Below are 19,017 nucleotides of genomic sequence, written 5' to 3'. Positions count from 1 at the left end.
GTAATACAAGTCCAAACTGTTTTTCCTTGCTCATTAAAATGACCTCTGGGAGTTTTTGTTATATTGGGTCTAGCCTAGCAATTACTGATCAGATCTCAACCTTACCCCAAAGCCAAGCGCGACAGAGAATTAGAAGAGCCATGTTGTATCAGCAAACAAGGTTTAGAGATGATTCAAGGGAGCAGCAGGTGTGCAGCGCACGTGCCACAACTGTTTTGGGAACCCAGGCATCATGGCACTTTGGAGAGCCACTATAAATGCTAGTTTCAAAACGGGTTACTACGGTTCACCACAACTGCAGTTCCCCCCAAGGTCACAAATACACACACAAAAATGAGAACACAGAATGCCCCTCATTTACGAAGGTAAACGAGCAAAATAAAACATGCAATTTATTTGTTCCTGTGTTTTTATTCTGTTTTCTTATTTGGTTTGACCTGGAGAACCTGAACTGTGAGCAAGGAAAAGAGCATTTGGTCACCTTCGAACCCCGCAGGTCTACAAAAATATGTTCCCCAGCGGTCTGGGTGATCCCTGGGAATGATGCTGGATCCAGGGCAGAGCACTTCACCAGGAGAGGAATTAATCCTTCTTGCAGGGCCTTTTCTCTGTTCACATGAAAGACTGGAGGATGACTTCCACTGAGCCCTCCCCTCTTCCTGCTAATGCTCCACACACCATACCCAACCTCACGGCCAAAGCGTCCTCTACCCACAACGGGTTTTGAGGCTGGCCAGGGGGCTCTGGCAGGCGGGCAAGAGGTAGGGATGTCCAAGAACACTGCTTCATTCACACAAATAACAAAATGAGGGGGGGGAGTTTGGCTTGGACCCCAAGTCTTGTTTTCCACCAGTATAAGATACTGCCGCCAGGAAAGGGTGGAGGGCAATTTTTCCAATTTCGCTTCACTGGACTACAGGAGGAAGGACGAGGGAAGGAAGTAACTCTGTCAGCAGAGCTCTTGTGAGGGTACTTTGAATCCAACCCCTTGCTTTCATCATACACGGTTTTATTCTGCTGCCTTTTAAATCATCTTCTTGCTTATGATTCATACTAATAAAATGTCAGCAAGAAATAAGAAGATTAAAGCAACTGTTAATGAAAGCTCTACCAGGGTATTACACATCAAAAATAAAAGTGGGCTTTAATAGTATAGATGCCCTCCTCACTCGCTGCTATACGGCTATACAACTGAGCTTTCAAAAATCTTATACAAGTGAAACAAATGATTGGAGCGTAGCCACGATGGCCAAGTGATTACACCCTAAAATTCACAAATGTACTACATTTAATGGAAGAAAAGTCATAGCAAATATCAGAACTAGATTCAGTCTGTTAATATAAACAGTGTTCCCTGACATATTTGGAAAAAAGAAAAACACCAGAGAGGGAACACTATAAATAAACTACCTTTTCTTTAGTCATTGTTATGAGACCATCTACAAGTGGCAATCAAGGCAGGTTAAAGAACATTACAATACTACACCCTTTAATAGTTTGTATCCCTTCTACTTTCTATTTTATGTTGTCAATAGGACCAAAAAACGGTTGCACAGAGAGCAATTTGCTCATAAGACTATGCGCCACAAAAGCACAAAGAGAATGGTTTTTTTAAAAGCCGCAAGAGCCAAGCTTCAAACACAGTTTTCTTTCAGCTCCCTTGGGATTCCCAGTTCTAAAAGTCTTGGATTCCTTAACACAAGAGATCACGTTCACTACTCATGAAGGCGCATCTGGGCCTATGTCCAGGTAGACTGCTTGTCTAACGCTGATGAAATATCGGCGCCACCAGGTAACAGTAGCGGGTTAAAAGCCTGCCAGAAGCTTGTAACTGAAGACTAAAAAATGAAATTAAACACACCGCTTTGGCCAAAAGGCTTCTTTCTGCAGCATGCAATAAATGCAAGATACAGACTCTGCAGACCCAAAGGCAAATCGTTCTACACATTTCCATATACTAATGTAATAGTTGGATTATACAAAAATGCACAACATTAATATTTTAATAGAAATTCCTGTATGCCAGTTACAGAAAATTCTATTCCTAGGTCTGATGAAGTAGAAACAACCAGGAGAACAAAAAGATTAAGAACATCTATAGTCTTCCTCTAGGTTTTGTGAAATACACTGTATATTTATCAGGTGGGTAGCTGTGTGGGTCTGCAGTAGAACAGCAAGACTGGAATGTTTGAAGTGATACTAGATTGTGCATTTATGTTATATATTCAGTAAAGTCGGCTGATGAACTTCTTTGTCTTATTTAACAACAACAACTGTATTTATATACCATTCCTGTAGACAGCATGCCACACTCAGAGCAGCGAACAAAGTCTGTGTTGTTGTTATCCCCACAATACAGCTGGGGATCTGGGCCTGAGAGGAGTGGCGTACTCAAGGCCACCTGCCAAGTTCATGGCAGTAGCAGGATTCAAATCAGCAGAGTGCGGATTCGCATCCTAACTACTTAACCACTATTCTACAACAGCACTTATTAGCAGCTAACATGTGCCCTTGGCAAATTCAAATGTAAGGGACAGAAGATGACAACATACAAACTATACAGCCATTCATTCAAAAGTAAATAAAACAGTGGTTGGGCAAGGCTGAAGTCCTGTAGCACCTTAAAGACAAACAAGAGTTTCCAGGTTATAAGCTTTTGAGAGTCATGCTCGCTTCATCAGATATGAGCAGGAATGGAGAATTCAAGGTTGAACAGGGACATAGGATTCTTTTCTCACTACTGATGCTGAATTTTCTCATTTCCTCCCCTGCTCCAATCAAGCGAATTGCATTTCACGTTGAACCTCCACATCCTATTTTACTTCTTTGCAACACCCCTCCCACCTTTTGACTGGGATAAAAAGACTCGGAGATCTCCATTTCTACTCTTATCCGAAAAAGGGAGCTTGACTCTTAAAAGAGATGGGAGGAGAAGGGAAATGAGCACAAGTTGGGAAACTCCTGTTGGTCTTGAAGGTGCTACTGGGCTGGAAACTTGCTCATCCACTGCAGACCAACACAGCTACCCACCTCCAACTAAAGCAATGGTTTGATTTAAAAGGTCAGAGTGCTTCAGTAATGTTACCACCTTCAGAATAAAAAAGAACGTCCTTCCAATCCAATGGACTGCAGATGTACCTAGTCAGCAGAGATCCTAAAAGAGACCGGGGGGAAAAAACCTGTTTGATAAGAAGAATTACTTGGAAGCAGAAAGAAGGAAGGTTCTGAAGAAGCTAAAAGGGGCAGAAGCTTTGTTTCGTTTTGCATGCCAAAGGTCCAAAGTTCAATCCTCGGCATCTCCACTTAGAAAGGATCGGGAAACTGGTGATACAGAAGACCTCCACCTGAAGCACTGGAGATCTGTTGCCAGTCAAATTGGACAATACCGGTCTCAGTGGGCTAACGCTCTGTTTCAGTATTAAGCAGCTCCAAGTATTCATGTAAAGCAGACACATGAAAAATGGCAGCGGTGAATGGCTGAGGGGAAAGAGAAGGCGGAAAGGGCTGGGAACAGCAGAAGCAAGAGAGGAGATGCTGCGGTCACGAGAAACTGCCACTGTAAGAAAGGATCTTGCCATCTTGTGACGAACACAATGAGCTGGATCCCAAAAAAAGTTTCAGCAAGGAAGGTATTCGTTCATTTCTTTATTTACGGTCATTTGGCCAGTCATGTAACACCGTTGTATTAAAAGAGGATTCAAAGCATAAAATAGAACAAATAAAACAAGAAAGTCTATAAATGAAGATAAATATAAACAAACGAATTAATAAATGTGCCTGCCCTTCTGTTGGCAAAAAAGGGGAGGGTAATTTTCACTGATTTTCCATTTCCACCACAGATCCCTGCTCCTCCTCCACCCCAAATTGCTTTTATTGTTTTCTTCTTACACACATGCAGGTCTTTTTTTCAGGGGGAATGGAGTTCCGGCACCTCTTGAAAATACTCGGCAATAGTGCTTGAAAATAATATGATTTCAAAGAATCCCATGTGTTTCTTCCGCATTTTCCTCTTGAGAGTTCTGCCACCTCTTTTCCCAGAAAAAAAACCCTGCACACACGTATGCAGTTTTAGCCAGCTCCAACATATATGACTGAAGCAGAATCCTTCCTATGAGATAAGGCTGCAGCTGTGCTGACAAAGCCTAAAGGTACCTTGGCACAGTGAATCGACATCAACATAGGAACACTGTCATCTTCAAGGAAGCTGCCACTGAAGTATGGAGAAGAGAAATGAGCACGAGTTGAGAAAGAAGTATGGTTTAGTCTAGATCTTATTCCCATCCCATGTATCAGCATAAAACCCAAACAAAAGCAGTGGTGTAAGCTGTTCCTGTTGCCTCCTTCACCCTCTATAACCATGGCATAGGACAGGATTCTGACTAAGTCAGGAACTAATCATGGACCAATACGAGAGCGATATAAAGTGTAGCAATGAAATGCAGACCTGAAATGTCTTAGCACATGAGATGGGGCTGCATCACTTGAATGACATATTTCTACACATCCACGCACCCAAGCTGGGACTTTGGAAATAGGGTACTTTGTGCAAAGAGAACAGCAACCACAAAAACACAACAGCTCGGTAGGGATGGGGGACAGAAATAAAGAGCAAATGAATAATGCTTGCTTTAACAAAACACAGATACCCAGCCTCAAGATTCTGGACACTAAGTGCGAAGCTACAAGAGACGAATTACACAAGGAGGAGCATGTGAAGGGAGTCACAATGTTTGCCAGGAAGCTAAGTTTTAAAAGAGATTGAAAGGCTTTGTCAATTTCCCCTATCTACAGAGCCAGGGAGATCACTGCTCAGAAAGTTTGTTTATTTCCTTTTCCCCTCTTAGAAGGGGAGGTGAAACTGACAGAGGTTGGGAAGCAAACAGGAAATTAACAAACTCTCTAAGCAGTGATCTCCCTGGCTCTGTAGAGAGGGGAAATTAACAAAGCCATCCAATCTCTTAAAACTCAGGTTCCTGGCTAACATTGCAACTCACTTCACATGCTCCTCCTCGTGTAATTCGTCTCTTGTAGCTTGCCTCTAAGTTCCAACAGGAATTTCAGTTCTGTCATTAGAAAGACAAAGCCATAGGTAAGCCAGGGAGCATAGTTGGCACGAAACAAGGGAGATTACGCCTCAAAAGAATGACACCTGCACATTCTCTGTCCCACCCTGCATTTCCCCAATAAGAGAGATTGGTGTACAGAGCACTGCCTACATGTCATGGTCACAAAATGTCTTCATTTCCCCACTGGCATACAAGGAAACTGTGTTCTGGCTTAACAGCCTTTTCTTAGCAATGTCTCCCATGTAGGAGACACAACGTCTGTCCTGTGGAGGCTGGAGCCTTCCTTTGGACAATGAAACCTCTAACCTAGATAAGCCCTCACCATGGGAAGTACTCTGTTCCACATATTGCCACTGGTTGGTCAAACATTCATGGCTCCATTGTTCTCTACAAGGTCAGAGCCACAAGTAGACATGGGCATGAAACAGAAAAAGCCCGAAACTAGAGTTTCGTGTTTCATTGCGATCCACAAATTGCAAATCACGAAACTTCACGAAATTGACATGTTTGCTGAAACGATTAGTTAGTTGCATGATTCATCAGAACCCAGGGCATTTCAACAGCCCCCTTCATACTCAGAGATGCCAAACTCGCAGGGAGACTTCAGCAGGCTCTCCTCCACCTACCCTCCTAGTTTGCAATATGTTGATTGGGAAAGATTGGGAAGGGTGGGAAGGGAAGTGCTGCTAGAGTGCATGAATGAAACAGGGACTGGGAGTTGCTGGATCAGAAGAGGACGAAGGACCGGCAGTGATGGAGCTGGTTGGCTGACAGACCTGCCTAACAGGGTTTGGAAGGGTGAGATTGGTGTGCCCATTGCTACAGAAGGCCCACCTCCTTGGTTGCTTAGGGGATTGCTCCCCCCCCCAGCTCCTGGCTGTATAGGGCAGAATGGAAGCTCTCCAGATGGCTAGGAGAGCTGCCAATCAAGGGTAAGTGGGCTATGATCGGGGTTTCCAATGGCAACAAAAGGTATGGGCCCATTGTTGCCTAGGGAATCAATGGATTGGCGCCAGCCTGTCTGCAATTATGAATAGTTCATGAAGCTAACAAAACAGGCCAAAAAGTTGTGAATTTTGTGGTAATTTCATGATAACCGTAACCCCACAAAGTGCTGTTTCATGACACATGAAACGGCCCGTTTTGTGATGAAATTTGCTTCGTATTTCGATTTGTGCCCATGTCTAGCCACAAGACAGAACAAGAAGCAATCAGACTCTGCAACAGATGGGTGAGTATTGTCTTAATATTATCTTCCACATCGGCCAAGTGCAAGCATCAGAGGAACTAACAATGGGAGAATGAGGAGTGGAATGGAATGACAGAGGTGGCAACACGCTTTCTCAATCACTCTCCACCTCTGATAAGCCCCTGGTCCAAGGAAGTGACTATTGCAGCTATTAGGGATTATTCATCACTAGCTCCATGTCTCTCCATAGACAGTTTGGGAGTCACTAAACTCAGGCAGAGGAGAGGATCCCATCCAACCCTCAGCGGCATGCAGAGTACCAGAAAATCCTATAAGCAGCAGCAACCACTGGAAAGCCAACTGTCAGACAGTCATCCTTTTATTCTTAAAAGATTCACATACATTTCCAGAGTATATAACAAGAGCAGCCAACGCCATCAGCGAATGGAACTGCTATCCATTCATTTGCCGCACAGATTTCAGATGTAAGAAAAAAACGTTTGCTAATGTGTGATTGCATCAGAACTCACTCCAGAACAGATGCCATTAAATAAATAAACATTCAAACAGTGACCTTCCTCTCGTGACAATCAGCTGACCATCCTAGCTAATTCATGATGGAATACACAAGGGGATGGAGGAAGCTGGGAGAAATGGGAATCCTGCAGCTGGCAGTTGTAAGAGTGAGACCGGTGGTCCTCGTGCCACTCACTCTGGTTGTCTCTCAGCACTATTTGTGGTATGTATCAGTATCTCCCAAGCTCTTTCTTCTGGGAAACTATCCTCAAAGACCAAGTCTAAGACCTCTTATCGCTCAGCCCACTTGTTGAGTTGGGTTCACAAGTGATTAGGAAAGGGAGAAGTGTGTTTCTCATGCGATCCTGACCTGGACAGCCGAGGAGAGCCTGATCTCATCAGATCTCGGAAGCGGAGTGTACAAGGGCGCCATCTTCAGCCTTCCTACTCTCTGTCCCACTGGCTGTTTGGTGCAGCACCCTTAGGTTTTAGCTCTTCTGCCTTTCTCTTTTCCATCTCAAATTATTGTTGCCAGCAGGCATTCTACCCACATCTCCTGTTCCCTCTGCAGTATTGTTCCCAGTGGGTTAACAAACAGCCCACATAATGCTGCACCCTGGACTCTTGCCACTGTCACTTCCATTCTTTCTCATCCACAAGGTCCCCCTGCTTCTTGCTTGTTAGTAGTTGTTCCCCTTACATACAAAAAGCCATACTGATGCATGATGTGCAGGGTTCTGAATACTGTCTGTGTGCCATTATTACTTCCACAATGGGATTTTAACACTTTTACATGTGCAGACCCCGTTCTACCCACTGGATGATGCAGCTGGCTAGCTGTTGCGACTGGAATAGGAGCAGGACTTCCTTGCTCGCTGCTTCCTCATGGCTTTTTCCTTGGCAAAAGGTTTGTTTGCATGCAAGTACAACCCTTTTCTATTGTAGTAGTAGTAGTAGTAGTAGTAGTAGTAGTAGTAGTAGTAGTAGTAGTAGTAGTAGTAGTAGTAGTAATAATAATAATAATAATAATGGCAACAACAACATTCAATTTATATACCACCCTTCAGGACAATTTAACACCCACTCAAAGTGGTTTACAAAGTATGGTATTATTATCCCCACAACAATCTGGAAGAGCTGTGACTGACCCAAGGTCACCCAGCTGGCTTCAAGTGGAGGAGTGGGGAATCACACCCAGTTCTCCAGATTAGTCCCGCTGCTCTTAACCGCTACACCAAGCTGTGTGGTCTACTAGGCAATAACAATAAGCCCTGCTTGACAGAAGGTCTGGAGAGCTTAAGGCCACAGGTATCCGTCCTTCCTTCTCACTAAGCTATAATGGAAGTATTGTAAGCTCTTCCTGGAAGAGGGCTTGAGCATTGTGTGTAAGTAGGGGGCTTCACTGGGTAGGGTGCTGTCGTTATGGTCTTCGGGCCATTGACACTTGCTAACTGTGGTCTCCCTTGCATGACTAATTGTTTGTGTCATGATTGCTGTGCGCCAGTGGAATGGAAGCGTTTGCTAGTTTTGCTACTTTGCCTCTTGCTTTGGTATCTATGCCTATGTTTACTACTGAATGGCTGGGAATGTGTATGATCGCTTTAAGCAAGTGGCAGCCTGTCTCTTCCTACACTTACTGTTCCCCACACACAATCATCAGCTACCCAACGATTCTTCATATGCTACAGTGTGTCCCTGTGCATAAGTCATGGTCGTTTGCCACTTGCTAGCATAGCCCACCTGGCATCAACTAGAGCCCATGCTTTTTCTACTATTGCTCCCACACTGTGTAACGAGTTCCCTAAGGTGGTGAGAAGGCAGGGTGTGTGCCACCTAGAAATGTCGAGGAGGCGTTACAGTGCCATTCCACATCACCTACCAAGGCCTTCATGGCCTTGGACCCACACACCTGCAGGGCCACCTCTCCCATACACTCTACAGTGACAGCTTTGCTCTTCTGAGGGTGCACCCTGCAAACAGGAAAGGTTGACCACACAATGTGCATTCTCACTGGAGGTTCCTCCCTTGTGAAACAGCCTGCCTGAAGAAGTCCGAAAGGCTCCTGCGCTTCTATCATTCTTCAGAACGCAGAAAACAGAAATGTACAGGAGGCATGTGTATAAAAGGATGGGAATTGCAGTGGAATGGAATGGTCCAAAAAGGCACTTCTATAAGGAAATAGGATTGTAGTCTGTTGCAATGTTTACTGTATGTATCATTTTGCCTTTACTGCACTCGTGCCTTTGTAATTCACTCTATTTTTTAATGTCTTAGGCAGTTTTCTCTTTACGTTGTTTCCTAATGTTCATAATCCTATTGCATTGCTACGGGTTGTCCTGTGCTATCTGACTGAACTGTTTTCTATACTTTGTAATCTGCCCTGAGTCTTAGTGAGAAAGGCAGGTGATCAATGTAGTAAACATTTTTAAAAAAAATTAATTAATTACTGGAGTACTGATTGTAAAAACTGTTATGAGGAAAGAGGGTTATTCGGGGCTTCATTTTATTCTGCCTATTTTAAATGGTCATTTATAAGCCACCATGAAAGCATGATACAACTATTTTAAGAAATAAATATCCTATTCAACAAGGATTTTCCATGAATTTTATAATATATGAAGCAGAGTCTATGTTATAAAAGTATGTAAACCAGGCAGATAACCACAATAGCTGTTCAAAACATGTACTCATGGCACTGAACACACTGCATCATGTGCCAGGGTGTGCACACACTCTTACTACACCATGTGCCAAGATATGCATAATTAAAGAGTAATAGGAGACTGTAGAACATATGGAAAATGTAGAAAAATCTGATATATGAAGTGACAATCAATTAAAGTCTGTCCTTTTTCTAAAGCTGTAAGGTGTTACACGTACAGTATATGTGTGACAAATTAATGCAAACACTCAACTAGTTAACCTAGACGTGCATACTGAATTCTGCCTCATAATTCTTATTTTATCTTTGCATTAAATTAGGTTTCCCAACCTTGTACAGTCCATGGGCACTTTTGGAATTTTGAGAACACCAAGTTGATGGCCCCACAAAATGGCTGCGATGAAAAGCCTAGCCAATCACAGCAAGGCTGCCATGGGTGCTGCAGCCAGTCACAAAACATTTGGAGGTTCCACGCCAAGGATTCTCCTATAACAGAGACAGCTGTTTCCAAATGGGGTCTCCCTACAGATGCCTCCACAGGTCTTCTAAAATATCTCCTGCTCCAAAGAGATGGAGGAAAGCCAGGACTAGCTGTTTACTCTAGGCAGGGGTCGTTTACTAGAAAAAGAGCTGGAGGAACTCATTAGCATAACCCATTAGCATAACCCATTGCCATCACCGGAAGTGTGTCATTAGCATAACTGATTTGCATATGCCACGCCCCCTGACATCACCTATCCTGGCTGCTTTGGACCCAAACCTGGCCATTCAGGGCCAAAATGGCAAAAAGGGGCTGAATATGGCTGAAAAGGGCCCCAAAATGGTCGGTCAGGATTGGGCCAATGCTGAGTAGGAGAGTGATCCACCACTCGTCAGAGGCCCGATCCAGGCCGTTTCGGCCCCAATCCAGACTGAAACGGGCCCAAAATGGCCGACAGTCAGGTGGGCGGGGTCACCTGACATGTGACCTCTTTGGGGAACTGCTGGAACTGCGTTCCTGTGCATTCCCCCTCAAAATGAGCCCTGATTCTAGGGGAACAGATAGGGGGAAGAAAGACATGCACACTTGAAAACACATCAGAGGTTGCCACAGGTGGGGGTCATTGTATTAAACCAAAGTTAAATAACTACTTTTGTGTTGGGTTGGGTTTTTTTTTTTACTTTTCTGAATAGTAGCAAAGAATACACTAGGCCAGCATCAGCTCAGAGGCAAGAAACAAATCTGTTAAGTACCTTCTTCTTGTTAAGATGATTACTTCCTTATAGGTCAACATCCTGATCCTTTGCATTCAAGATGTCAAAAAAAATAAGAAGAAAGGCATAACCATCGTATTTGTTTTTCAATTTCAAATATAAAAATCAAGCATTTATTGCAGGGACTGAATGTTTTTGAAGATTGAGAGCCACTTACAAGGAGATGCGAAGAGCTCCTGCTTCATGAAGCTTTTGCTTTTCAAAATCAGTAAATCAGTGCAGATAAGGATACAGCAGTCTCTCGTGCACCTTTAAGCCAGTTTTCAAAGAGCATTATTCTGATTTTTGTTATTAGCAATGGGAGTATCACTCCAATGCAATTATTGTTAATCCTTGAGAATGGTTCCAATGCATAATTAGGACAGCTACAATCTACTACAATAGTATAACCAATTGAGCCAATATAGAAAGACTATGTTAGTGCTTGGATAGACAACATCAGTATTGCTTTTTAAAGTTTTGTTCGTCTCACTATCTTTTTATGGGGGAAAAATGTAAATCCAGCAAATGTCTTCACTATAGTGGCTTCAAAACTATTTGTGAAACCTTCAGAAAAAGTTAATTGTGCTAAAAAAATTTGACATCAACATGACAAAGTCATCTGCAACTAATTTAATTCCCATTGGTTTAATGAGATCTAAGTTGGTCTAATATTGTATGGAATAGGGCCATGAAGTTTCAAATATGCTACAAATATGGCAGAAAAACAGGTTCAAAAATGTAAGATATGCCACTGGTTATCAATGGGGCCGGCCTGCGCAGAACCAGGACTGAATGGATTGCTCCAATGGGTATCCTCAATACATACTGGGCAGAGCTCTATCCCAGTTTGCAACCCTTAAAAATGTGGTTTGTGGACAACTGTATTTGAATTTTTAAGATATTTTTAAATATTTATATATGCTTTAAAACCCATTTGATTCATTTCTTGTGTCATCTTCCATCCTACAATGCAAGTTATTCAACAGAACAGATTAAGTTCTCTTTTTTTCAAGATCCTGTTAATGTACTAGGCGTATATTTCGAAGAATGACACTTAATCCCCCGTCCCTCCCAAAACTGAATTCTTATGGTAATCCAAAACTGGTCTCCCAAATAGTAAATTCTTCCAAATTGCATTTGCTTATTCCTTTAAAAAGGAAGGTATCATTGTAATGAATTGTCCTTCTTAAATCATTTTCAGATATGTAAATATCAGAAACACCGATATAATTAAATACTGCAGCAGCTTGCGTGCCTGATTATATCCTTGAACTTTCTGATTCTGAGGCTGCCACACCATCCATCTATGTTGTGTGTTTACTGAACAAGTGAATTCCACCAAGCATAAGGGGACTTGCTTCCCAAGACAGCATACATAAGATTTAATCCTTAGCTTCACACCCACAACCTAGCCAGATTAAAAGAAACTCTTGAATATAATAAATCAGTTTTGTCGCAAAGCTAACAAGGTATAGACAGTCCAATTACAACTGGACTGCAGATCCGTCTAGCACACTCACTACATAACTCCCCCAGCACACCTATCTGTATGCTTTAGATTCACTCTATTTCACTGGCAGGAACAAAAGACTGGCACTGTTACTTCCTCAATGTAATATAATCCAAAGGTAGTAATCGAGGATTGTTGGCCTTTAATTAGTTTAGTTCAGCAACCTAAAAACCTGAACTTGGGTTCAGACTCTGTAACTTCTCGTTAGAAATCAGAATACGTGCAAGGCACCATCTCCTTCAAGCACCAATTGGCAATGATTGGACATCAAATATCACCAGCTTCGGTTCCAATAGAAGGAGGAACAGCCACCAACAATCCGGGACATTTTTATTAGTACAATAACAAAGTAGAGTTAGTGACAGAGATTTGCATGCACAAGATCTCGTGTGCCAACATCTCCAGCATTTCAGGTACCAATGCTCAGTCCTGCCTGAGACTTTAGTGAATAGCTGGCAATCAGAATAGTCGGTACTGGCAAGTTGGCAGAGCAGTCTGAGCCAGCAGCATAAGCTAGCTCTATAATTTTAATTTATAAAGAGATACAAGAAATATACTTAAAACTCACAATATCATCCCTTCAAATTAGCATACATACAAGCTTAGGATACACAAAACAAGGATCATTTCAGAGGTTCAATGCTCTGAAATAAAGAACATCCATTCATTATATTTGACTATGCTGAGATGTTCTGAACAAGAAATTGTAATTTAATTAGAAAAGTCAGCCTGGAACTCTCTGAATTAAAACTGCAGGTGTGTTAGATTGCTTGGAGTGTTAGACTAGGATCTGGAAGACCCAAGTTTGAATCCCCACTCTGTCACAGAAGTTCACTGGATGACCTTAGGACAGACACAGTCTCTCAGCCTAACCTACCTCACAGGCTTTTTGTGAAAATAAAACAGAAGATAAGAGAACAATATATGCCACTTTGGGTCTGCAACGAGGAAATAAAATAAAAATAAAATAAAGTGCAAATAAAGCACAGTCTTTTTAAAAACTACTTATTTGAACGACAAACGGCCACGGCTACATTAAAGGGGGAAGGGGGAAGGAATAATCGTTACAAGTTGAGACGGTCAGTAAGGCAACGGAAAGATTGGAGTCTAGTGGCCCCTTAGAGACCAACAAGATTTTCAGAGTGGAAGCTTGAGAGAGTCAGAGCTCCCTTCTTCAGACTCCAAGGTAAATTTTCTCTACACAAGACTTCCCGGTCCCATTCTCCCCGCCGCCCCCAGTGGTGTGTGTTTGCGTTGTGACAGTCACAAGCACAGTTCGTCCTCCTCTCCACCCTCCTTGCAAATCAACCCACAAGTCTCTCACTGGCCTCACGTTCAGACTCACTCCTGATACGGCTCGGAAAATCCACTCACCTCTGAGCAGCAGCAACATGTCAACAGCGCTCCTGGGCGCCGCCATCTTGGACAGCCGTGTTGGGTCACGTGGAAGCGGGATCCCTTCCTCCTCCTCCTCCTCATGAGGAGACCGAGGGGGTCGGGTGCGCCCAGGTTTCTGCCTGTGGGCTACAGAGGAGTCCCGCAAGCAAGCCAGGTAATTTCAGGGGTTGCAATCTACCCCGATTGAAAGCAAACAGTGCAATCCTATGGAGAGTTACTTCACTCTAAGTCCATTGAGTGTTATGGGCTTAAACTGGAGTAACTCACCAATGGGTTGCACAGAAAACCTCTCAACCCTTGGTGCAAACCTTGAACGATGTATTGCTAAACCTGGAATTCGCCTTTCTTATCAGCTCTAAGGGAATTTTCAAAACTGAAAAAAGCAACGAATGTGATCCTTGCCTACATACGATGCGGTACGCTAACTGGAGCGCTAGTTAGCAGAAGGGAGCGATCCCTTAAGTGTCACCACCAGCATCTCTTTCTCTTTTTTAAAGTTTATTGGAAAAAGACAATAATAATTCATTTAAAAATACATAAACAGAATATAGAACAGCACGTTTAAGCTAAAAAATATTGCTCCTTTCCATCTTCTTACTCAGCATTTTATATTCAACATTACACTCAATATTTTATATTCAACATTTTAAAATATTAATTTTCTAATCAGTCTGCTTCCATAAAAACTGTTCTTATACTTCCATATTTCTTGAAATTCTAAGAAAGGTTCTGTCATGCATAAAGGAGCCACCAGCATCTCATGACCTGCCATAAGGACTTTGGAGAATCATTCGATTTCTTTTTCTGCTCTTGATTTTGGGGGGTTTGCTTTTAAAGCCGTCAGAATGGAAACAAGGCAGTTGAAGCAGGACGTGTCGATGGAGGAAGAATTTCCTCCAAGGAAAGATTCGTTTGGTTTCAACAACGCTGTTTTTGTAAGCCAGGACTCAAGATCCCACAAGCCCACTTGGATTGCTTGGAAGGACTGAATTTTCACAATCCGGTGGGATTTGTTATCTTTCCGCCAGGCCTGTAAAACAGGGATTTGAACCTAGGTCTCCCAGATCCTATTCCAGCAGTTAAACCTTTACACCACACTGCCCTTTTCAGGGACAGCCAGTTTGAATTTGCAGGCTGGCCTGTTATTTGCTGCAAGTTCTTGTTTACTAAAGTAAACTGGATAGGAAGAAAGGTGCAAGGAGCTAGACGCCTCAGTGTCTGTCCAGAATGCCTGCCCCCTCTGTGTACTGGCCCTAAAAAAAATTAGGTATGTGCTGTGGTTACTTACTGGCATGGCCCGTACTGTATTAACCCACGGTCAGGCCCCTAGGCTTTCAGGTATTTTGAGCCCCCTCCGGCACTTCAATTTTTCACCCCACTGCAGCTGACAGCCTGACTCTGGTACGGTAGGTACTAGACCACAGTACGTAGCCCTATATCCATTTTGAGGGTCTCCTGAAGAATTCTATTCACAATTTTTAAAATACTTTTATTGCACGAGTAGAACTCTTCAGGAAAACACATTTTGGGATATCTTTGTTCAATCTGGTAATATTTTGAAGTGAATACAATTTTTATTATTTATTAAAAATATATAATTTATGGATAACTATTTTAATATAAGAGACCATTTGTTTCACTTCAATAAGGAAGCAGTTCATTATCTTATTAATAGAGGTTATATGAGAGAATCAATTAATTGTAATTTATGTGGCGGTGTGCCTCAGCAAAAAAAAATTGACAGGCTCCTGGTCCCTGCAGGGCCCCATGGCCAGCCTAGTCAGCCTTATGAATAATATGGCCCTGGGCATGGCATTCAGCATATTTATTCCTTGATATAGGTGGCTTTTAAATCAATTATCATTATTGAAATTCAATATTACTGAAATTCAATTGAAATTCCATCCTCAATTGTAAATGAAAATCTTTTCATAATTCCAAACATATTGAATATAATTTTCTTAATTCGAGAAATTCTCTAATTTGTGTCACTCCTTTGGCCTCTCTGCAGTCAGTGTTTGGTTGGTTGGTTTCTAATGATGCTTTCACTCAGGGTTGCCAGCTGCCTGGAGAAAAAAATGCCATCTTTTTAACAGAGGTTTAATGGGAGTTACCTCCATGCCTTGAAAAGCTTCAGCTTCCCGTTTCCACACATTATGTCTCTGTTAAAGGGACATTTTTCTCCCGGCCTGATGACTACTCTGCTTTGCCTGTAAACTGTTATGTGAAACCATGTTTTTAGCTAGGGATGTAATAGCTAAATAAAATGTGGAGAACAGCTGCAATTAAAGTGGTTCCGTGACTCTGTGCTTGCAAGGTGATTTTTCTGATGTTGCTATCCCTGCCTCCCAGGGATAGCATTACACTCATCTACCAAAACTCTACAGTCACTGTAAATTTGGGATATTCATTAGAGTTATTACTACAACCCATGCTGAGTGCTAACCATGGTTATGCGCACTTTGTGGCACATCAGAAGACATCACTGGCTTGCTTGATAGGGCAGTGATATATCTGTCCTGAGATTTGTTGAAAATTAATTCTAAATGGTTATAAATCTTTCTCAATATTTAACCATCAGCTTAATAATGATTTGTCGCAAACTATTATAAGCCTCTTCGTTTCATTACCAAGGTAATGAAGATGGTTTAAATGCTAAGTACGTTTTTGCCAGCTGACAACAACAGAACGCATCTAGACTCCTTTGGGACAAAGTAGACATGAGATCCATCAGAATCCACAAAGGGGTTTTTCCCCACCATCCCCTTCTCACAAAAGTCCATCTCTACACCCCTTAAAAACTGTCCCTGAAGATCTCTCCTTCCGGCTGCAACTCTCACCCCAACATCTTTGCAATTGCCTCTTAAGGTTGAACAGCCTGCCTGAGGTCAGGGAAGCTCCCACTCTCCTGGTTTTCTGCAAACTATGCAAAACTGAATTATTTAAGAGGGTATTCTACTCAGATTATAGGGCTATGTCATAAGAAATAGCTCAAAAAGGGAGCAGAGACTATAGACTGTGCTATTGGGTACTGTCAGCTGATGCAGATATGCTCCTAACTGGGTAATGTGTGTTGGAAATTGCAATGTCTGGTGTACTGCAGCAGCAAAGGGAAAATGAGCCTTCTATGCAGGGGACACCAAGGATCACTTAGTTAGAACAGTGAGAGCAGCATCTCTTGTCTCCTGGGGGTCATTTCCTTGTCTTGTCTCCTATTGGGCTAAACAGGGCAATATCCTGCTTCTTCTTATCTCCTGTCTTATTCACTCTTCTACAAGATGTAGTGAGATAGCAAGGACTCTATCTCTCTCCTCCTTCATTCTCAAGTATGTATTTCTTAAATAAACTTTTTGCCTCTTTAATCAGCACAGCGTAACTTCTCTGTTCTGTTTACACTCTGCTAACAGGGTTATGGGCCCAGGACACAAGCGTGCTGTAATTAGAGAAGCAATTAACTCTGCCAGAGCTCAAATAGCTGCAGGCAAAAGAGTAGCATGGCAGACAATAGAGGAAAGATGGCAGACTCCTGGGGAGCACAGCAGCGGTTCTATGTCGATCGATTGAGTGATGAGAATTACCAGATATGGTCAAGGCTCGGCTTGTTGAACTAGAAGTGTGGGACACAGTCGAAAAACCCAAGCCCACAGATGATGCTGAAAAGCAAGCAGCGTGGACCTGGAACGACAATAAGGCAAGATCCATTATCATTCATGAAGGCTCAGATCATGGCGGTCGCCAGGTCCTCATTTTTCTATCTTCGACAGGCCAGGCAGCTTGCCCCTATCTTTCGTCCCGCGACTTGACTACAGTGGTCCAGGCAACGGTCACCTCTAGGTTAGACTACTGTAACGCACTCTACGCAGGGCTTCCCTGAACCTGATCCGGCAGTTACAGCTGGTGCAGAATGCGGCGGCGTTATCATGGGCCTGCCGCTGCATGAGCATATAACACTGGCACTGCATCAGCTGCACTGGCTACCAGTGGAGTACCGAATCAAGTTCAGGGCTTTAGTATTAAACTATAAAGCCCCATGCGGACTGGGACCGGCGTGTCTATGGGACCGTATCTCCCCATATGAACCCGAGGACTCTCCGTTCCAGTGAGAAACATCTGTTAAAGGTTCCTGGTCCCAGGGAGGCTCACCTGGCAGATAGCAAGGACTCTATCTCTATCTCTCCTTCACTCTCAAGTATTTCTTAAACTTTCTGCCTCTTTAATCAGCACAGCATAACTTCTCTGCTGTTTACACTCTGCTAACAGTTCGACATTGCTAAAGATGTCATGTTAATTAGCTACTTTGGTTCAGAAATGTTTCATCTCTGTGTTCAGCTTTATGCTAGTTTTCAAATTTGCAGCTACTGTGCCCAGTTGTATCTGTTTTGCCTTGAATGTCCTGTTGATCATACTGCATTTTGTTCAGTAAATATCCTGAGTGTTGATTATATTGTGTTTATTTGCAGTGTGTAATCCACCTTAGATCTCAGTGACAAAGGCAGACTGTAAATAAAACAACATGGAAGGGCTGGATCCAACCCAACATGTGTCAGATTCTTAAAGTAGTAGCAGAAGTTTAAGACTGATGTAAAGTGTTGCATATATTTCAGTTTTCCACTAAGCAGCGGTGCAGTGGTGAGCAACACTTATTTCAATAGCTTCCATTTTTTAAAAAAATCTCTAGAGCCAGATTGAATTGAGAAGATGAAAACTGAAGCAAATAAAACTTATCAAGTAATTTCCATAAACCCAATTCAGCCAATGGCCGTAGGAGGCTGAGTGCTCTCTGTTCACTGCACTGTCATTTCTCTGTTCTTACACAGCATATAAATCAAATTCTCAAACTGGCCTAGAAAGCTTCCCTCCTAAATCAGGAAATAAAATTGTTTCAATTTCCCCAGAGTGCAATGAAGATGTTCCAGCTGATTGTGAGCCCCTTTGCACAGCAGCACAGATATAAACTGATCAGAGTGCTTTTACCAGGTGGCACAAAAAATTGCAATTTGAATTGTGTATCCAGGAAGATTCTGCAAACCTTTTGTGGCAAATATTCACATTGTAGCACTTCCTCCTCCTGGTTCATACTGCTAGCATCTTTTAAGAACAAGAGAGGCCATCCTCCCAGGGAGAGAATTTATGGACCTTTTTTTGGAGACTACATCCATTCATAAGACACTAAAATAGTGTGTCTACACTGAATTACATAGTAAATTCACCTTCTAGCCAGGTCCTCAATCAAATGTAAAACCAGCCCTTTATGAATAATAAACTTGACATGACAGCAACAGATATATATGGTCTATGTCCTACGAAGTGCTAACTAACTGCATGGATTACCTGCACTCCTCCCCTGCAATCCCTTTTGACACCTGGAAAGATTCTTCCCTGTGATTACAAGTCATGTGGTTCAGTGAGGAGGAAGATCTTTCACATTTTATTCCACCAT

The 19,017-nt window shown here is 42.6% G+C and overlaps 1 protein-coding gene across 1 annotated transcript in view; it reads right to left on the bottom strand.

Annotated features, from left to right (window-relative positions):
• The window catches only part of METAP1D (methionyl aminopeptidase type 1D, mitochondrial), a 91,710-nt gene extending 78,103 nt beyond the window's left edge, over positions 1-13,607 (bottom strand). The window contains exon 1 of the mRNA XM_054972545.1: positions 13,554-13,607. Coding sequence (XP_054828520.1) covers positions 13,554-13,599 — 46 coding nt within the window. The 5' untranslated portion in view covers positions 13,600-13,607. The remainder of the gene's footprint in view (positions 1-13,553) is intronic.
• Positions 13,608-19,017: the final 5,410 nt, after the last annotated feature.

This window comes from Eublepharis macularius, chromosome 2 (assembly GCF_028583425.1).
Source record: "Eublepharis macularius isolate TG4126 chromosome 2, MPM_Emac_v1.0, whole genome shotgun sequence".
NCBI classification, from domain to species: domain Eukaryota; kingdom Metazoa; phylum Chordata; class Lepidosauria; order Squamata; family Eublepharidae; genus Eublepharis; species Eublepharis macularius.
This window is presented reverse-complemented; position numbering and strand designations above follow the sequence as displayed.